This window comes from Aotus nancymaae, unplaced genomic scaffold, assembly GCF_030222135.1.
Source record: "Aotus nancymaae isolate 86718 unplaced genomic scaffold, 86718_ANA_hifiasm-v0.15.2.pri h1tg000064l_1, whole genome shotgun sequence".
NCBI lineage: Eukaryota > Metazoa > Chordata > Mammalia > Primates > Aotidae > Aotus > Aotus nancymaae.
The window spans coordinates 15,669,812-15,686,264 of NW_026988479.1; the positions used below are offsets into that span (position 1 = coordinate 15,669,812).

At 44.4% G+C, this 16,453-nt stretch overlaps 2 protein-coding genes across 2 annotated transcripts; both read left to right on the plus strand.

The window, feature by feature from the left end:
- Positions 1-19: 19 nt before the first annotated feature.
- On the plus strand, positions 20-8,652 carry HARS2 (histidyl-tRNA synthetase 2, mitochondrial). Its single transcript, XM_012468083.2, has 13 exons — positions 20-322; positions 2,467-2,541; positions 2,804-2,923; positions 3,051-3,146; positions 4,572-4,697; positions 4,798-4,905; positions 5,163-5,261; positions 5,581-5,674; positions 5,995-6,122; positions 6,216-6,458; positions 6,938-7,054; positions 7,292-7,438; positions 7,850-8,652. Exons 1-13 carry the CDS (start codon positions 215-217, stop codon positions 7,907-7,909), a joined length of 1,521 nt encoding a protein of 506 aa, XP_012323506.1. The 5' UTR covers positions 20-214; the 3' UTR covers positions 7,910-8,652.
- A 781-nt stretch (positions 8,653-9,433) lies between these two features.
- Positions 9,434-15,863, plus strand: ZMAT2 (zinc finger matrin-type 2). The gene is made up of 6 exons (XM_012468318.3): positions 9,434-9,540; positions 9,882-9,975; positions 11,076-11,199; positions 12,643-12,716; positions 13,166-13,311; positions 14,818-15,863. Exons 1-6 carry the CDS (start codon positions 9,523-9,525, stop codon positions 14,959-14,961), a joined length of 600 nt encoding a protein of 199 aa, XP_012323741.1. The 5' UTR covers positions 9,434-9,522; the 3' UTR covers positions 14,962-15,863.
- The last annotated feature ends 590 nt before the right edge of the window (positions 15,864-16,453 follow it).

Consider the following 16,453-nt stretch of genomic DNA (forward strand, 5'->3'; position numbering starts at 1 on the left):
TTCCGTCTCCTACCGGAAGTGCCGAGGCTGGCTACTAAGGTAACTTGGGAGGCTCAGAGCTTAGCTTTCGTGACTGGTGAGGTACGCGAACACTCGAGTTATCCCAGGTGCCCGGGTTTCATCTTTGTAGCGCTCTGCACCCTTCCTGGAGTCCGACCCGCCTCCTTCCCAGGCCTTTTGTTCCTGTCCCGGAAATCCGGAGTCCTGCCGCGCGATGCCCCAGCTCGGACTTCTTGCCGGGAGGGCCTGGGCTGCGCTGCTCAGCCAGCTTCTGCGACCGCCCTGCGCTTCGTGCACCCGGGCGGTCGGTTGCCACAGCCAGGTGAGCGAGACAGAATTATCTCTGATCTGCCCCAGCGGGGCCTCCAGATCTGAAAGCGTAGACTTGTGGCTTGTATTTCAGTAGCGTTGCAGTCGGTTTTTATCGAGTGCCTACTATGTACTGACACCAAACTAAGAGATTTGGGTGCCTGGTCATTTAATCCTTGGAGCAATCTTGAGAGGTCGGAGATTTTATTTCTATTCTGCAGTTGAGGAAACGGAGGCTGCAAGATTAAATGAATGACTTATACACGGATATGTAGGAAGGGAGTATTTTAATTCATATCCACTCTCTTTTTCCTGAAACTCTTCGACTCAAACAGTAATATTTTTAAGCAAAATGTATGAATATTCCTAATAAATGAGATGACTAAAGACCACAAGTAGACTGAGTTCACCTGAGAATTTACCTCAAAATGAATCTCAGAAAAACATTTTCTTATTTCAGAGATTTTTGGATTTTGGAATTGCAGATAAGGAATTATGGACTTGAATTTGGACTTCTTTTGGGCTGATAATCGCCATAATATGGAACTACCACATCTTCTATTTTTGGAAGGGCTGTCAGCTTGCTGGTTATGTCACTGATTAAGTTTTGCCTTACTTAGGAAAGACTCATGCCTTCTTAGCAGATGCTTTGTGGTATCATGAACAGGTCTCAAGTCTTTTATTAATATTCAGTCACAGCATCTTACCAGTCTGAGTTGTTTAGTTCATTCTATAAATCTGTATCTTGTCATTCCACACGCTTGTTCTGTGTCCTTGAGCTAGTTCCTTTGTCTTAATGTTACAGTTTTCCTATCTCTAAACCTGATGACCAGTGCTGCCTTATTAAAAATTCTTATTTTTTGGCCAGGCGCAGTGGCTCACGCCTGTAATCCCAGCACGTTGGGAGACTGACGTGGGTGGATCACCTGAGGTCAAGAGTTTGAGACCAGTCTGACTAATATGGTGAAACCCTGTCTCTACTAAAAATACAAAAATTAGCTCGGCATGATGGTGAGCATCTGTAATCACAGTTACTCAGGAGGCTGAGACAGGAGAATCGCTTGAACTTGGGAGGTGGAGGTTGCAGTGAGCTGAGATTGCACCACTGCACTCCAGCCTGGGTGACAGAGTGAGACTCTACTTACTTTTGCTGTTTGAGTAGGAACTGTGAACTGGAGAACATCATAATCCCTACCCCTAAGTGGTTGGTGTTGGTAGTGGTGGGTTATCCAGTGCCTTCATTATTCTCAGAATTTTTTTTTTTTTGAGATGGAGTTTTGCTCTTGTTCCCCAGGCTGGAGTGCAGTGGCACCATCTCTGCTTACCTCATTGCAATCTTGGCTCACCGCAACCTCTGCCTCCCGAGTTCAAGCAATTCTCCTGCCTTAGCCTTCCGAGTAGCCCGAGTAGCTGAGATTACAGGCATGTGCCACCACACCCAGCTAATTTTTTGTATTTTTAGTAGAGATGAGGTTTCACCATGTTAGCCAGGATAGTCTCAATCTCCCAACCTCAGGTGATCCGCCCGCCACAGCCTCTCAGAGTGCTGGGATTACAGGCGTGAGCCACCGCACTCATCTGTTCTCAGATTCTTAAACTTTTTGAGAATGTTAGAAATCCAGCGGGGCGCAGTGGCTCACACCTGTAATCCCAGCACTTGAGGAGGCCAAAGCAGGTGGATCACGAGGTAGGAGTTCAAGACCAGCCTGGCCAACATGGTGAAACCCCATCTCTACAAAAATTAAAAAAAATTAGCTGGGTGTGGTAGCACGCACCTGGAGTCCCAGCTACTCAAGAGGCTGAGGCAGGAGACTTGCTTGAACCTGGGAGGCAGAGGTTGCAGTGAGCTGAGATCATGCCACTGCACACTAGCCTGGGTGACAGAGCGAGACACTTGTCTCAAAAAAAAAAAAAAAAAAGCCATATACAGTGAGGAAGCTTGTGTGGTGAAGACCTGACCTCATATATATTATGTGTGTAATTGTAGATAAAACATGGGTTCTTTAGGGTGGGACTGAGATTGGGATAGATGAAATGGTGCTCTGGCTTCCTGTTGCTCAGGGTGAAGAGCCTTTGCAGGTTGGTGGTCAACAGGGTCAGTGATGCCACAGGCCTGGCCTTTGTCCAGAGGAGCCACATCTTTCATTCTTCTGCCAGGTTGCAGAGGCAATGTTAACATCTCAACTGAAAGCACATCAAGAGAAGCCAAATTTTATTATCAAGACCCCAAAGGTAATACTTTTTGTCTACCCTATCCCATTAGAGTGCCTTGGAGGATTGACTTCCGCCTTGCATGTCTCTCTGACCCCTTTTAATGTCCATTAAAGTAAATTTTAAAAATATATACCATTCTTGAGGTGGGGCTCAGAGTCATTTGAACTCAATAGATTTCAGCTCCAGACCTGACATTATATAATAGGTATAGTTTAACTCCTTGTCTGAAATAGACTTATTTTTTGTTTTTGTTTTCACTGTTGCTCCTTTCTGTTTCCAGGGTACCAGGGATCTCAGTCCTCAGCAGATGGTTGTGAGGGAGAAAATTCTTGATTTGGTTGTTAGCTGCTTTAAACGTCATGGAGCAAAGGGGATGGATACCCCAGCATTTGAGCTGAAGGTAAGAGAAGAAAAAGTATGCGCAACCTCACTCACTTCTTCACTGGCCTTCAGTGTCCCAAAGGGCTTCTCATCTGTATTTTGGAGACATCCTTTGAACTGCGGCTCATTCTGTTTGACCCCTACAGGAAATGCTCACTGAGAAGTATGGAGAGGTCTCTGGGCTCATGTATGATCTGAAGGATCAAGGTGGAGAGCTGTTGTCCCTCCGTTATGACCTTACTGTATCCTTTTGAGTACTGGAGCCTGACCTATCTCTTTCCAAATCCAGAGGTCTTTCTCTGACAAAAGTGCAGAAAGTGACTTTGGGATCTTAGAGATCCATTGGCGTAGCCTTTACTTCTAGTTTCTCCCAGAAGGCAGTTCCCTTAGGGGAGCTTGGGCAGGCCATATAAATCCCAATGTGTCCTCTACCTAATAGTATATGAGAAGTAACTGATTGGGAACTACTGCTTTTAAGCTAAACTAAAAAACTTTCGTTAGTGTTTGTGTTTAATGTACTACTGTAAAGTATACAAAAACAGGCCAGGCTCCCATAACAGAACTGTCATTTAACTCTAATGAGTATTATAATCCTTTGAGGGAGCTTGCAGAAGCACAGATATTTGGCCGCAGTCCCAGAGATTCTTAGCTAATTGTAGCTGGAATGGGGCTCAATTATGTGTATTAAAAAAAAATTTTTTTTGGCTGGGTATGGTGGCTCACGCCTGTAATCTTTGGGCATGATTACTTCGGGAGGCCGAGTTAGGTGGATCACCTGAGGTCAGGAGTTGAAGACCATTCTGGCCAACATGGTGAAACCCCGTGTTTACTCAGTTCTTGCTGCGCTCTGGGGCTGTCAGGGTCCTGAGTCTAGTTTGGGACTGACTGTAGCTTGTCCCCACAGATCTCCTTTGACCTAAAAAATGAATGGGGCATGGTGGTAGGCACCTATAATCCCAGCTACTTGGGAGGCTGAGGCAGGAGAATCACTTGAACCCAGGAGGTAGAGGTTGCAGTGAGCCGAGATCATACCGTTGCACTACATCCTGGGTGCCAAGAGTGAAACCTGGTCTCAAAAAAAAAAAAAATGTTTTTTTTTTTTGTGTGTGTATGGAGATGGGGTCTTTGTTGCCCAGGCTGATCATAAACTCTTTGCTTCAAGTGATCCTCCCACCTTGGCCTCCTAAAGTGCTGGGGTTACAGGTGTGAGCCACCGCATCTGGCCAATAATCTGCATTTTAAACAAGCATTGTGGGTAATTAAGATGCATGTGGTCCTTTCCCTGTACTTTCAGAAACAGTAGCTTAGAAGTTGGTAGGCAAATCCAAGTTCTGAAGCTTGACTATTTTGAGATGATTGGGAGTTGATCTGAATGGGCAGAAATGACCCAGACCTAAAATTAGTTCTTGGTTCACTTCTATCTCTGCTTCTCTTGTTTTCTGCTGAACTTTTAGTTTTGCTAGGTGAGATTTCTTCATTTGACATTATTCAAAAACATTGAATGCCAAGCACTGCTAGGATTTGGGGATAGTGGAAACAAGGAAAGGTCCTTGTTCTCATCCTAGTGGATGAGATCCAATTGATAGAGGCCCAGTCCTCCCTAATGTCTGTACGCTGGGCCTAACCTTTGGATGCAGTATCCCTCTTCCTTAACCCATTTATGTGAGGTTCCCTTTGCTCGTTATCTGGCCATGAATAAGGTGAAGAAGATGAAACGTTACCATGTTGGAAAAGTGTGGCGGCGAGAGAGCCCAACTATAGTCCAAGGCCGCTACAGGGAGTTCTGCCAGTGTGTAAGTGACCTGATGGGAGCAGCAAAGTTTGATAGTTCTAGGGGCCACAACCTTGAAATTAGCTGGATAATGGAAGTTTTTTCCTTTTTCTTTGCTGTAGGATTTTGACATTGCTGGTCAGTTTGACCCTATGATCCCTGATGCAGAGTGTTTGAAGATCATGTGTGAAATCTTAAATGGACTGCAGTTGGGAGACTTTCTCATTAAGGTGAGGCCAGGGCTGAGAACTGTGGGAGAAGTCTGGATTTGGCCTGATACTGTTTATGCAAGTCCCAAACTTGGGTGACTCCAACCCTTAAACCTTCAACTCTAGGACTTTCTTAGTAAAGCTGTTGTATTTCCTATATGTCTGTACTCTTCCTGTGAAATTTCCATCCTTTTTATATGTCAGGAAAGTAGGTACTGCCATTGTTTTAAGTGAAAGGGCATTGACAAGCACCTGGGTTATTTACATTGAGTTCACAGGTAAATGACCGGCGGATTGTGGATGGGATGTTTGCTGTCTGTGGTGTTCCTGAAAGCAAGTTCCGTACCATCTGCTCCTCCATAGATAAACTAGACAAGGTAACAAAGAAGACATGCTTCAGTAAACCCTCTCTAGCTTCTGCATTGCCTTCAAATCCATACCACTAGTGAAAAACAAGGAGATAGTGGCTGGAAGTGGACTATTAAACGGGGAGGAAGATAAAGAGACATATTTTGAAGCAAAATCTGAGTCATGCTGTACATTGGGGATTGTGACTGAATTTCTTAAGCTGTCTCTGACTTTGCTTAGTATGCAGTTAGCCACTTGTGATGTATATACTGAATGAAAGTGAGTTGTCCTTTTCCAGTTTGAGAAAGAAAGGTCTGGGGCTTGGCTAATGTTTGGGTGTTTTTGCAGATGGCTTGGAAAGATGTGAGACATGAAATGGTGTCAAAGAAAGGCCTGGCTCCTGACGTGGCTGATCGAATTGGGGACTATGTCCAATGTCATGGTAAGAACCAGGGTTTTCAGAGCTGTGATAGAACCAGGCTGAGGGTGACATGTGCTCAAATTCTACCTCTGAAACAACTCCTTTCTGTAGATAGCTAAGTTGCAGTGCCTGGCCTGAATTTAATTTCTCTTTTACTTATTGTAACAACTTTGTGTCTTCAGATAGCAAAGGTAGAGGCAAAGGAGGAGGATTTTGTCATGTGAGACTGGGGTCTTTTTTTTTTTTTTTTTTAAAGAAAATGAAGACTAGCTAGAGCACATCAGGGATAATTTTGAATGAAACACATCTGGGTGAACAGCAGAGACTTTATTTCTCTCCAGGTGGAGTATCCCTGGTAGAACAAATGTTTCAGGATCCCAGACTATCCCAGAACAAGCAGGCCCTGGAGGGTCTGGGAGACCTGAAGCTGCTATTTGAATACCTGACTTTATTTGGAATTGCTGAGAAGGTAAGCTGAGTTGCAAATGGACCTCCTACTGAGCTCGGGGGCTCTCAGGGTCCCGAGTCTAGTTTGGAACTGACTGTAGCCTTGTCCCCACAGATCTCCTTTGACCTCAGCCTGGCTCGGGGTCTGGACTACTATACAGGAGTGATCTATGAAGCAGTGCTGCTGCACACCCCAACTCAGGCTGAGGAGGAGCCCCTGAGTGTGGGCAGTGTAGCTGCTGGTGGGCGCTATGATGGGCTGGTGGGCATGTTTGACCCCAAGGGCCACAAGGTGCCATGTGTGGGACTCAGCATTGGGGTTGAGCGAATCTTCAACATTGTGGAGCAGAGGATGAAGGTAGGTCCTAGGTAGGTGTCAGGTGGGGCTGGAGGCCTAAAAACTCTTCCAGTTTCTGGAGGTGCAGTTGGAGTGGTTTTCTGATGATTCTTTTTGTCTTGATTTTTGGAATTGCTGGTGGAAAGGAGGTTTTTATTAGTTTTACTTCCTTCTCTCTTTTTTTTTTTTTTGAGACAAGTCTTGCTCTGTGACCCATGCTGGAGTGCAGTGGTGCAATCTAAGCGCACTGCAACCTCTGCCTCCCGGGTTCAAGCACTTCTTCTGCCTCATCCTCCCAAGTACTGGGATTACAGGCATGTGCCACCGTGGCTGGCTAAGTTTTTTTTTTTTTTTGCATTTTCAGTAGAGACGGTGTTTCCCCATATTGGCCAGGCTGGTCTCGAACTCCTGACCTTGTGATCCGCCCGCCTCGGCCTCCCACAGTGCTGGGATTACAGGCGTGAGTCGCCGCACCCGGCCACTTTCTTCTCTCTTATCAGACTTTTGGTGAGAAGGTGCGGACTACAGAGACTCAAGTGTTAGTGGCCACACCACATAAGAACTTTCTCCAAGAACGGTTGAAGCTTATTGCAGAGCTTTGGGATGCTGGAATCAAGGTATGGTGAAGCTGATATCTCAGCCATCTGGGTATGTGTGGAATTTAGGAGCCAGGGCCATTTCTACCTTATGCCTAGGGTGGAACTCAAAACCTTTTTAGTCTACTAGCTACTAGAGTGTCTTTTTAGGGTGGGAGGACTAGCCACTTATCTCTGGGTTTCTTGGATATCCATGTTCCCGAGGTTTGTGTGCTGTGTTCACTTCTAAGTCCCTTACTCTGTCTTGATCCTTTTCAGGCAGAGATGCTATACAAGAACAACCCCAAACTGTTAACCCAGCTGCACTATTGTGAGAGCACGGGCATTCCACTGGTGGTCATTGTTGGTGAGCAAGAACTGAAAGAAGGGGTCGTCAAGATCCGTTCAGTGGCCAGCAGAGAGGAGGTGAGTGGGAGCAGCGGAAATAGAAGGGACAAAGTGTTTCTGCCTTTCCCAGATTCTTTAAGAAATATGTATCTTCTGGCTGAGAAATTATCTTCATGGTTAATAGTGGTAGAGATGAGCAAAGACCTACTCCAAATAACCGTTGGAGCCTGTGAGTATTGGCTGGGTGGCCAGAAGAAAGACAAACGAAATCCAAATGGGTATTTTGAGACTAATCAACATAATAGACATAGATCAGGTGTTTGAATCCCTTTAGTCTTGAGGGTATACATTCTCCAGGTCAGCCCACACTGCTCCTTACAGGTTGTATAAATAATGGGAGCAGATGCAGAGTAAAACGAATCTGGAAAAACAGTGACTAAGGAGCTAGTATCACTTTCTAGTTTGTCACATGAGGATTCTCTGTTTCAGGTGGCCATTAAACGGGAAAATCTTGTGGCTGAAATTCAGAAGCGCCTGTCTGAGTCTTGATCCTCTGCTGCTCTTTGTCAAAAAGGTTTCCTCTAGAACTGAGTTCCTCTGGAACTGACTGATGGACTTAACAACAACTGGCCAGGATGGGCCTCAAATACCTTCTGCCTCCTCCATCTTTCCTGGGTAGAGAACTGTAGAAGACTCTGAGGACTCCTGGGCTAGTGTGAGCAGCTATTCTGCATGGGTGCAGATGGCTGGTTGTGAAAGAGATATGCTTTAGCTGCAGAGGCAAATTTGAAGTGCCACTGCATGCTGTCAAGAGGTACTGAGATTGTTGCTGTGAGCAAGGCTCTGGGAGAGTCACCTCAGGCCGAGGATTCTGAACCATTGAGATCAGAAGCCTGATACTTAGGATTCTACTGTAGCTACGGAACCAGATTCTGGTGAATTTGTCCACAACCAGCCCTTGGCTTGTCTGGGGAGTTTTTGGAAGACAGCAAGGAGGGGCAATGGCTGCTTTCAGCTTTGTTTGAGGACAGATGCTATCCTAAGGGCATGGCAGTACCCATGTTGATTTGACATTGCTCTAGCCCATCCATTGCTAACAATAGCAGGGTGGGGCTGTATGCTTAATAATCTTGAACACTGAACTGAATAGGTGACTTGACAAGGTGGAGATCTGATATTTTCAGATTTTGGAGACCATTTCCTGTGCCAGAATCACTGCTGTAATTTCCATGCCATGGAGGCTGTTCTAGAAGTGGTTGGATAACATGTTAAATAAAATATTAAGTGTAGTAGTTTGGGTAATTTATTATTGTTGTTATCAAGGGCTTGGTTTGCACAGAGCATAGAAAATGCTTGAGTGTACACTGGAGAATTCTGTGAGCTAGGAGTAACCTCCCTGGGATGATGCTTCTATATTCAGTGAACAGCCACAGTTTCTCCCTCTTTCCTTCTGTCCCCTCAAGAGGTAGTTTTATTGCTAAAAATCAACATACAGTGAGCCGGCATGCCAGAGCGCTTAGCTTTAGAGTGTTGTTGATGACTGACCTTTCCAAATCCAATTATGCTGATTAAATTATGCCCTACTATAAAGTTCCCCAGATGATGGAAAAATGAGTGAACCAAAGAGTGATAGCATTGCTTCAAGGAAAAAAGCCCAAGTGCAAAACATGCTTTTTATATGTGCGTTGGGAAGGGTGTCTGTTGTAAACGCTTCAGTGTAGTTTCGAGTCATTTCCCCTGTGCATGCAGGTGAATGAGAGGCTGTTCTATACCCCCTTGGCGCTTCGGCCTTAAAAAAGGTTTAGAAACACTTGGCAATGCACGCAAAGTTGCTAGACTAGATCAGCGACCACTGTTTGCGAACCTCAGTTTACTCTTTTGTAAAATAGTTTAACTAAATCTTGACCTTTCAAAACTTGTTTTGAAAGCCAAGGCAAAAAGCGCTTGCAGGCGCCCTTACTTCCGTGTTGCTTCATACTCCTCTTGCGCCTGCGCTGTCTCCTTGGAGCAGAGGCGGGGCCGACAAGCTTGTTTTAGAAGCCATCCAGTCCTTAGCTCGTTTAGAACACGAGACTCCAAGCTTATTGGAGGGCCATCTTGCCTTACGGCTCCAGGTCGCTTTTTACGGCATTTTTCGGCTTGCCATTCACTTTGCTGTGAAGATGGCGTCGGGCAGTGGGGTAGGTGTTGTGTCTGAGGAGGAGGTTTTGCGTGGTGGGGAATGGTTTTTCAGAGCTGAATAGAGACAAACTCCTGCACCCGACTGGCTTCCCGACATCTCTTCGAGATCCCAGGGTCCAGGTTCAAGAACTCCCCAATGTAGGCTTTAGCGAAGGGTCGGTGGAATTGTGGAGGTTTCTCGGGTTGGGGTCCTGAGGCTACCTCAGCCTTCTCGTGCGGTCCAAAGAGGCTTCGTTTTCGAAAGATCCTGGGGTCGCCTGGACGGCAAGGGCGCGGTTCCCTGTTTCTTTGGGGGTCCGGACAGGATTGGCGACGGATCTTGACGTTTTTTTCCCCACAGACAAAAAACTTGGACTTTCGCCGAAAGTGGGACAAAGATGAGTACGAGAAACTCGCCGAGAAGAGGCTCACGGAAGAGAGAGAAAAGAAGGATGGTGGGTGCTAACTACATCAAAGGCTAAGGGTATCACAGAGGCGATGCGATGTTGGAGAGCGGGTGGGAGTTGAAATGCGCTGGCTTCCTACGCGGTGTAATCTCTGGCAGAGTGTTGCTTCTCTGGGCCTAGGTTTCTACATTTACAAAATGAGAGCGAGGAGGTGGGCTGAAGTAAGCAGTTTTGAGATGCTCTTCCGCTTAGTTTTACTCTGCTTCCTTGCCTACCCTTTGCTCGGCTCGTTTAATGCTTTCCTGAAGTACAGAGAGGATAATGGAATCCTTAGTAGTGACAGAGAAGTTAAATGGAGTATTTTGCTGCAGTGCATTACCGCTATCAGTGACCCCCCTCTTTCCCTTGAAAATTTTTAAGGGAGAGAACATTCCTGACCCAGTCAAGACCCTCCCATATAGTCAGAAAAGCCGGGGTGCGTTCCAGGATCTGTGATTGTTTTGGCTAGTGCTTAGGAGTCCTGTTTCTCTGTGCCGTGTACGTCAGGGAGTTGGTGTTTCTCTCCTGGTTAAGAAATTGCATTAAGAAATGTCTTATTTTGTCATTTGTTTCAAACGTATACATTCTTCTTTCCCTTTACCTCTAGGCCGCCTTGCGCACACTAACCCTTTTAGTTTTTATGTAACATGTATAATAAATAGTGCTTGACATGTAACAGACATTTTCTAAATGTTGAGTCCCTTTTATAAATTTGCCCAGCTCTCAGAATGTCTCTTTCTGTTATGCCTAGGGTATCTGCCTGAAAGCATTCTTGAATGTCCTTGCTCTTCTTTTGAAAAAGTTGCTTTTAGTAACAATTCAGAACTCCTCCCCCACAATTCAGTTAATCAATGAATATAAAACATACTGCTTTTAGATTTGCTGGCTTTAAAGTGCAGAAAAGCTGTAGAGAGTTGGGGATTGCTTATCATTTTTTCCTGTGTTGAGATTCTTCCCAGCTGCTACTTTAAGTGTCTGTTGTGTCCTTTCTCTCAGGAATCATTTTGAAATGAGAGTAGATCTGAATTTGGGGTTTCATGCATTTTTTTTTTTCCTTTCTGGTTGAGGAGCTATAATATTGAAGGGATGTCCTTCTTCATATGTTTCAGGAAAACCAGTGCAGCCTGTCAAGCGAGAGCTTCTACGGCATAGGGACTACAAGGTGGACTTGGAATCCAAACTTGGGAAGACAATTGTTATTACCAAGACCACACCTCAATCTGAGATGGGAGGGTGAGTTGCTTATCATTTTTCTCTGCAGCCAAGAATGCATCTAATAAGCCACCTACTTTGGTTTTAGGAAGTGTTGAGGAAGGTCCTTGGCCCCAGGATTACATCCTTCTTGCCTGTAATTCCATCTTTGTATTTGTTTTTCTGTATCACCTGAGGTCTCAAGTTGATATGATAGTGTCTCTAAGAGTGGTCACTCAGTGGGCTTCTTCATATTATTAGCATTGGCTGGGCGCAGTGGCTCATACCTGTAATCCCAGCACTTTGGGAGGCCAAGGCAGGAGGATTGCTTGAGCCCAGGAATTCAAGACCAGCCTGGGCAACTTGGTGAGACCTGTCTCAATTAAAAAAACAAACAAACAAAAATCATACTATTAGCACTGGAATTACTACTTAATATATTTTTAAATTCATTGCCATTATATTTGATATCAATTTGGATTTGCTATTAGTATTTTAAAAGGTATTATTCTGTCAGAGGAAGAAATGAAGGGACTACTGAGGAGATTTCTAGAGGAGAAATTAGGTGGAGCTAGAATAGAGCCTAGGAGTTGTTAATGGTGAAGAAGCAGGGTTTGAGGTTCCAGACTAGCTGCAAAGGCTGTAGTTGTTATGGATTGCCTGGTTGTACACCTTCTTCCAAGACTATAAGCTATAGGAAGAAGGGTCCCACAAGAACCCAAAAGGTCACCCTTTTGCCCATGACTACTTCTCTGTCCAGTTAGGTTTTCTGGCAGGAGAGCAACACAGCAATGAGTGACACTTCTCTGAGCTGCTTAGTAAACCCACTCTTGTCATTCCTGTCAGTATTAGCTTTCTATTGTTATGTAAATTAACAAATTAACCCAAGGCTTAGCAGCATAAACAACACAGCTCACAGTTTCTTTGGGTAAGGAATCCCGGAGTGACTCACCTAGGTGGTTCTGGCTCAGGGTCTTTTCATGAAGCTGCAGTCAGGGAGTTAACAGGGTAGGTCTGCATTCATCTGAGTCTTTAGTGGGGCTGGAGGATCTGCTTCCAAGCTCTCTCACATGCCTGTGGTTTGGAAGGCTTAAGGTCTTTGCCCCATAGACCTTTCTGTAAGGCTGCTCACACCAAACCAACTGGCTTCCCTGGAGCAAGTAATCCATACAAAGACAGAAGGCATGGTTTTTTTTAATAAACTAATTTTGGAAGAGATCACTTTTGACATATTCTGTTGGCCTCACAGACCAACCCTGGTACAAATTGGAAAGAGACTACACAGAATAGGAATACCAAGAGGGTGGGGCTCATACTGGGCTCTCTTGGAGGATGACTGCTATACTCTCTCGAGAGCTAAGGCTTTATAGAAATGAAGGCTTAACACTTTCAAAAAGAAGTTTACCTAAAAATTTGAGTTTTTTGGTTGAAAATGATAAGATCCTTAAAACCATATTTGACCCAGCTCCTGTTTCTTCCTGTTAGATATTATTGCAATGTCTGTGACTGTGTGGTGAAGGACTCCATCAACTTTCTGGATCACATTAATGGAAAGAAACGTAAGGCTTGGAGGTAGTTTGTGACTAGGGCTGTAATTGGGTTTTGGAGGTGGGGTGGAAGGGAAGGGTAGTTTCTTTTTTCTCTTTCTTTTCACTAATCAAAAGAGGGCTGGAGTAGGAAAGGTAGTTTCTGTTGGGCTCTTTTTTGATACCCTTAGGACTCTCCAGTTGTTTCAGCACAGGCCGTCTTTTACTTCATTATGTAATATTTTGAGAAGCCATGAGGTAAGAGGCCACATTCTGGAGGCCATGAGGCTTTCAACATCACCCAAACCATGTGCTGCTCCTAGGCCCAGCCGGCCAAGGAAGTTTCTTTTAGCCATAATTATTTTTGCTGTGTGTTTTATGAGATGTCATATGAGAAGATGTCAGAGAAGTCAGGAAAATGCTTTTTGAGGGGCTGAGGATGTTATAATGAGCTTGCCTTCTTCACCGTTGACCCCACCCAGATCAGAGAAACCTGGGCATGTCTATGCGTGTGGAACGTTCCACCCTGGATCAGGTGAAGAAACGTTTTGAGGTCAATAAGAAGAAGATGGAAGAAAAGCAGAAGGATTATGATTTTGAGGAAAGGATGAAGGAGCTCAGAGAAGAGGTAAGGCTTTCCTATCCTTCCCTTTTCCTCCAGATTTCAGATTTATGTTATGAATCATGGGAGACCTTGTCCTCATCCCACTCCCACCCCTAGAGTTGTATCTCCTGAGTTCTATATATTAGCAGGAACATTTGTTGCCTTTGTTTAGGATTCTCGTGATATGAAGGAAATGACTCTGAAACTACTTTTTTCTTCTGGATTCTCTGGGCCTTATTTTATTTTTTTGGTACAGATATTTCTCTACTTATGATGGGGTTACCTACTGATAAACCCCATCATCAAGTTAAGAATATCAGAAGTCAAAAATGTGTAATACAGCTAACCTACCATAGGTTAGCCTAGTCTACCTTAATGTACTCAGAATATATTAGCCTACAATTGGGCCACATTGTCAACACAATGCCTATTCTATAATAAAGTATTCATCTCATTAGTTTATTAAATACCATACTGAAAGTGAAAAACAATGGTTGTTTGGATACTTGAAGTATAGTTTCAAATGCATGTCAGTTTCTCTCCATTGTAAAATTGAAAAATCTTGTCATATCATCAGATCAAGTTGAGGACTGTCTCATCTGTATTCTTTGATTTAATTTTTTTAAAGATTTTACTTTTTTAGAGCAATTTAGGTTTACCACAAAATTGAAAGGGAGGTATAAAGATTTCCCATATACCCATTGCCCCCCACAACATGCATAGCCTCCCCTGTACTTTTTTTTTTTTTTTAACTACAAGAGTAATTAACTAAATGTACCTAGTCCTAAAGAGGCCCATGGAATCAGTCTGACTGGGTCAGAATTCTGTTTCTTTCACTTACTGAATTTGGGCAAGTTATATAACTTCTCTGTGCCTCCATAACCCCATATTAGAGATCTTAGTATAGTATACATGAAGTACAGCAGTTTCTGGCCTGTACTGCATGCCTCAGAATGTTAGTTGTTGTTATATGGTTTTGCTGTCATAACCCTGTTAGGAACTAGAAATGAAATGGGGCCAGATGCAGTGGCTCACGCCTGTAATCCCAGCACTTTGGGAGGCCAACGTGGGTGGATCACTTGAGCCCAGGAGTTCAAGACCAGCCTCAGCAACATGGTGGGACCCTGTCTCTAAAAATACAAAAATTAGCCAGTACAGTGTGACACATGCCTGTAGTCTCAGCTGCTTGGGGCTGAGGTGGGAGGATTGGTTGAGCCCAGGAGGTGGAGTTTGCAGTGAGCCAAGATTATGCCACTGCACTTAGCCTAGGCGACAGAGTGAGACTCTGTCTCAAAAAAAAAAAAAAGAAAAGAAAAAAAAGTGAACTGGAGTGCAGGATTGAGAAACTTCCCTCTAGGGACTAAAACTTCTTTTTCTTATCCCTCACAATTTTTACTGTGGCTTTTACTCTGTCCTTGAGATTTTACTTAACTACTTTCTCCTAACGATAAAAAGGAATCTTGAAGCTCATGTTTTTTTCAACATTTGGCTGAGGAGTCTAAACTGATTCTGAGTGACTTTTCCCTCCAGGAGGAAAAGGCCAAAGCATACAAGAAAGAGAAACAGAAGGAGAAGAAAAGGAGGGCTGAGGAGGACTTGACATTTGAGGAGGATGATGAGATGGCAGCTGTGATGGGCTTCTCTGGCTTTGGTTCTACCAAGAAGAGTTACTGAGGCTTTCTATGCTTGGCCTAACTTTGGCCTATGCTGGACCTAACTTTGTGTGTGTGTTTGTAGTGGGGGGTAATTTCTTTTTGGGTAATGGTAAAGTCCTTAAGAGTGTCAATGGGGAGGGACAGAAGTTGGGGCTTATGGTTTCCTCTACTTTGGGAGAGGACACAGATTGCAGAGGTAATGCTGTGGCATATTCCTTCAGCCTCAGTATATCACTGGAGTCATAGGACCCCTGCCCACCTGAGTTCCCAATAAAGGAAAACCTCCCTTTCTGAGGCTGCTTTCCCAAAACTCCCCCTGCATCTTGATCTCTCCATCTATCCAACCTCTTGTCTGAGCATCCCACCTTTATCCTGTGTTCAGCCTTTGTTCTAATTTTAACTCATGTTCAGCCTGCAACAGAAGCATTCTCTAGGTCCCAGTTTCCAGTTGATTGCATATCCCTGACTAGCCCTTTTACCCATCCCGCCCTATGGTTCTCTAGCCACCTGTGCATGCATGTGTATTTCTGCCTGGTTCTATGATGTGCGTGGATGTGTGTGCATGAATCTGTCACATAGAGGGGGCCTGAGCTGGAATCTCAGAGCATTGCCGCCCTGGGACCTAATGTTCTTGGCTTCCTCAGAGCATGTAACAGGAAATTAAATGGGATGAGTGTTTGGTGTGGTTTGTGTCTGATGAGTTTTTTAACATTCAGGTGTAGATTGTTTCAGCTTCTCTTGTTTCATTTTCCTGAGGATTTCTGTTTTTGTCTTCCTTGTGAGCAGGCTTTTGGAAGAACCTGTTTGATACAAAGAAGAAAACGAAAAAACAAAAAAATCCCCAAACCTTACTATGGGAGCCACTGGGTTCTAGAAGCTGTTCAACATGTATAATAAATGGCATTGACTGGGCCTATTTCACATTTGGTGGGAACATTTCATCATCTTGCCTGTGAATATTTGTTTTTCTTTCTCACGCTAAGGATTTCAATATAGAGTGTTTTCTCCTCCTATTTAAGATTTTACTTTTGCCTAGGGTTTTTTTTTTTTTTTTTTTGGCATGACTTATGTTTTCCTCTGATACGGGATCTATGCCCAGAGGAGTCTGAACCAAAACTATTCCTATAATTTCAGACTCCTTTGATCTTTTGTTTTTGGAGCAGCAGAGCTCAGGGTTCAACTTAGTGCTTTTCTTTTCTTTTTTTTCTTGAGGCAGTCTCACTTTGTCACCCAGTTAAGTGCAGTGGCACGATCTTGGCTCACTGCAACCGCCTCCTGGGTTCAAGTGATTCTCCTGCCTCAGCCTCCTGAGTAGCTAGGATTACAGGCGCCCACCACCACACCCGGCTAATTTTTGTATTTTCAGTAGAGTCGGTGTTTCACCATGTTGGCCAGGCTGGTCTCAGACTCTTGACCTCAGGCAATTCACCTGCCTTGGTCTCCCAAAGTGCTGGGATTACAGATGTGAGCCACTGCACCCGGCCCTTAGTGTTTTTCTTACTATCTACTAG

Coding starts and splice junctions, on each gene's coding strand:
- ZMAT2 (XM_012468318.3), top strand. Junction 9,976..11,075: donor AGAGAGAGAAAAGAAGGATG/GTGGGTGCTAAC, acceptor CATATGTTTCAG/GAAAACCAGTGCAGCCTGTC. Junction 11,200..12,642: donor CCTCAATCTGAGATGGGAGG/GTGAGTTGCTTA, acceptor TCTTCCTGTTAG/ATATTATTGCAATGTCTGTG.
- HARS2 (XM_012468083.2), top strand. CDS start 215: ATGCCCCAGCTCGGACTTCTTGCCGGGAGGGCCTGGGCTGCGCTGCTC. Junction 5,262..5,580: donor CCATAGATAAACTAGACAAG/GTAACAAAGAAG, acceptor GTGTTTTTGCAG/ATGGCTTGGAAAGATGTGAG. Junction 6,123..6,215: donor TATTTGGAATTGCTGAGAAG/GTAAGCTGAGTT, acceptor TTGTCCCCACAG/ATCTCCTTTGACCTCAGCCT.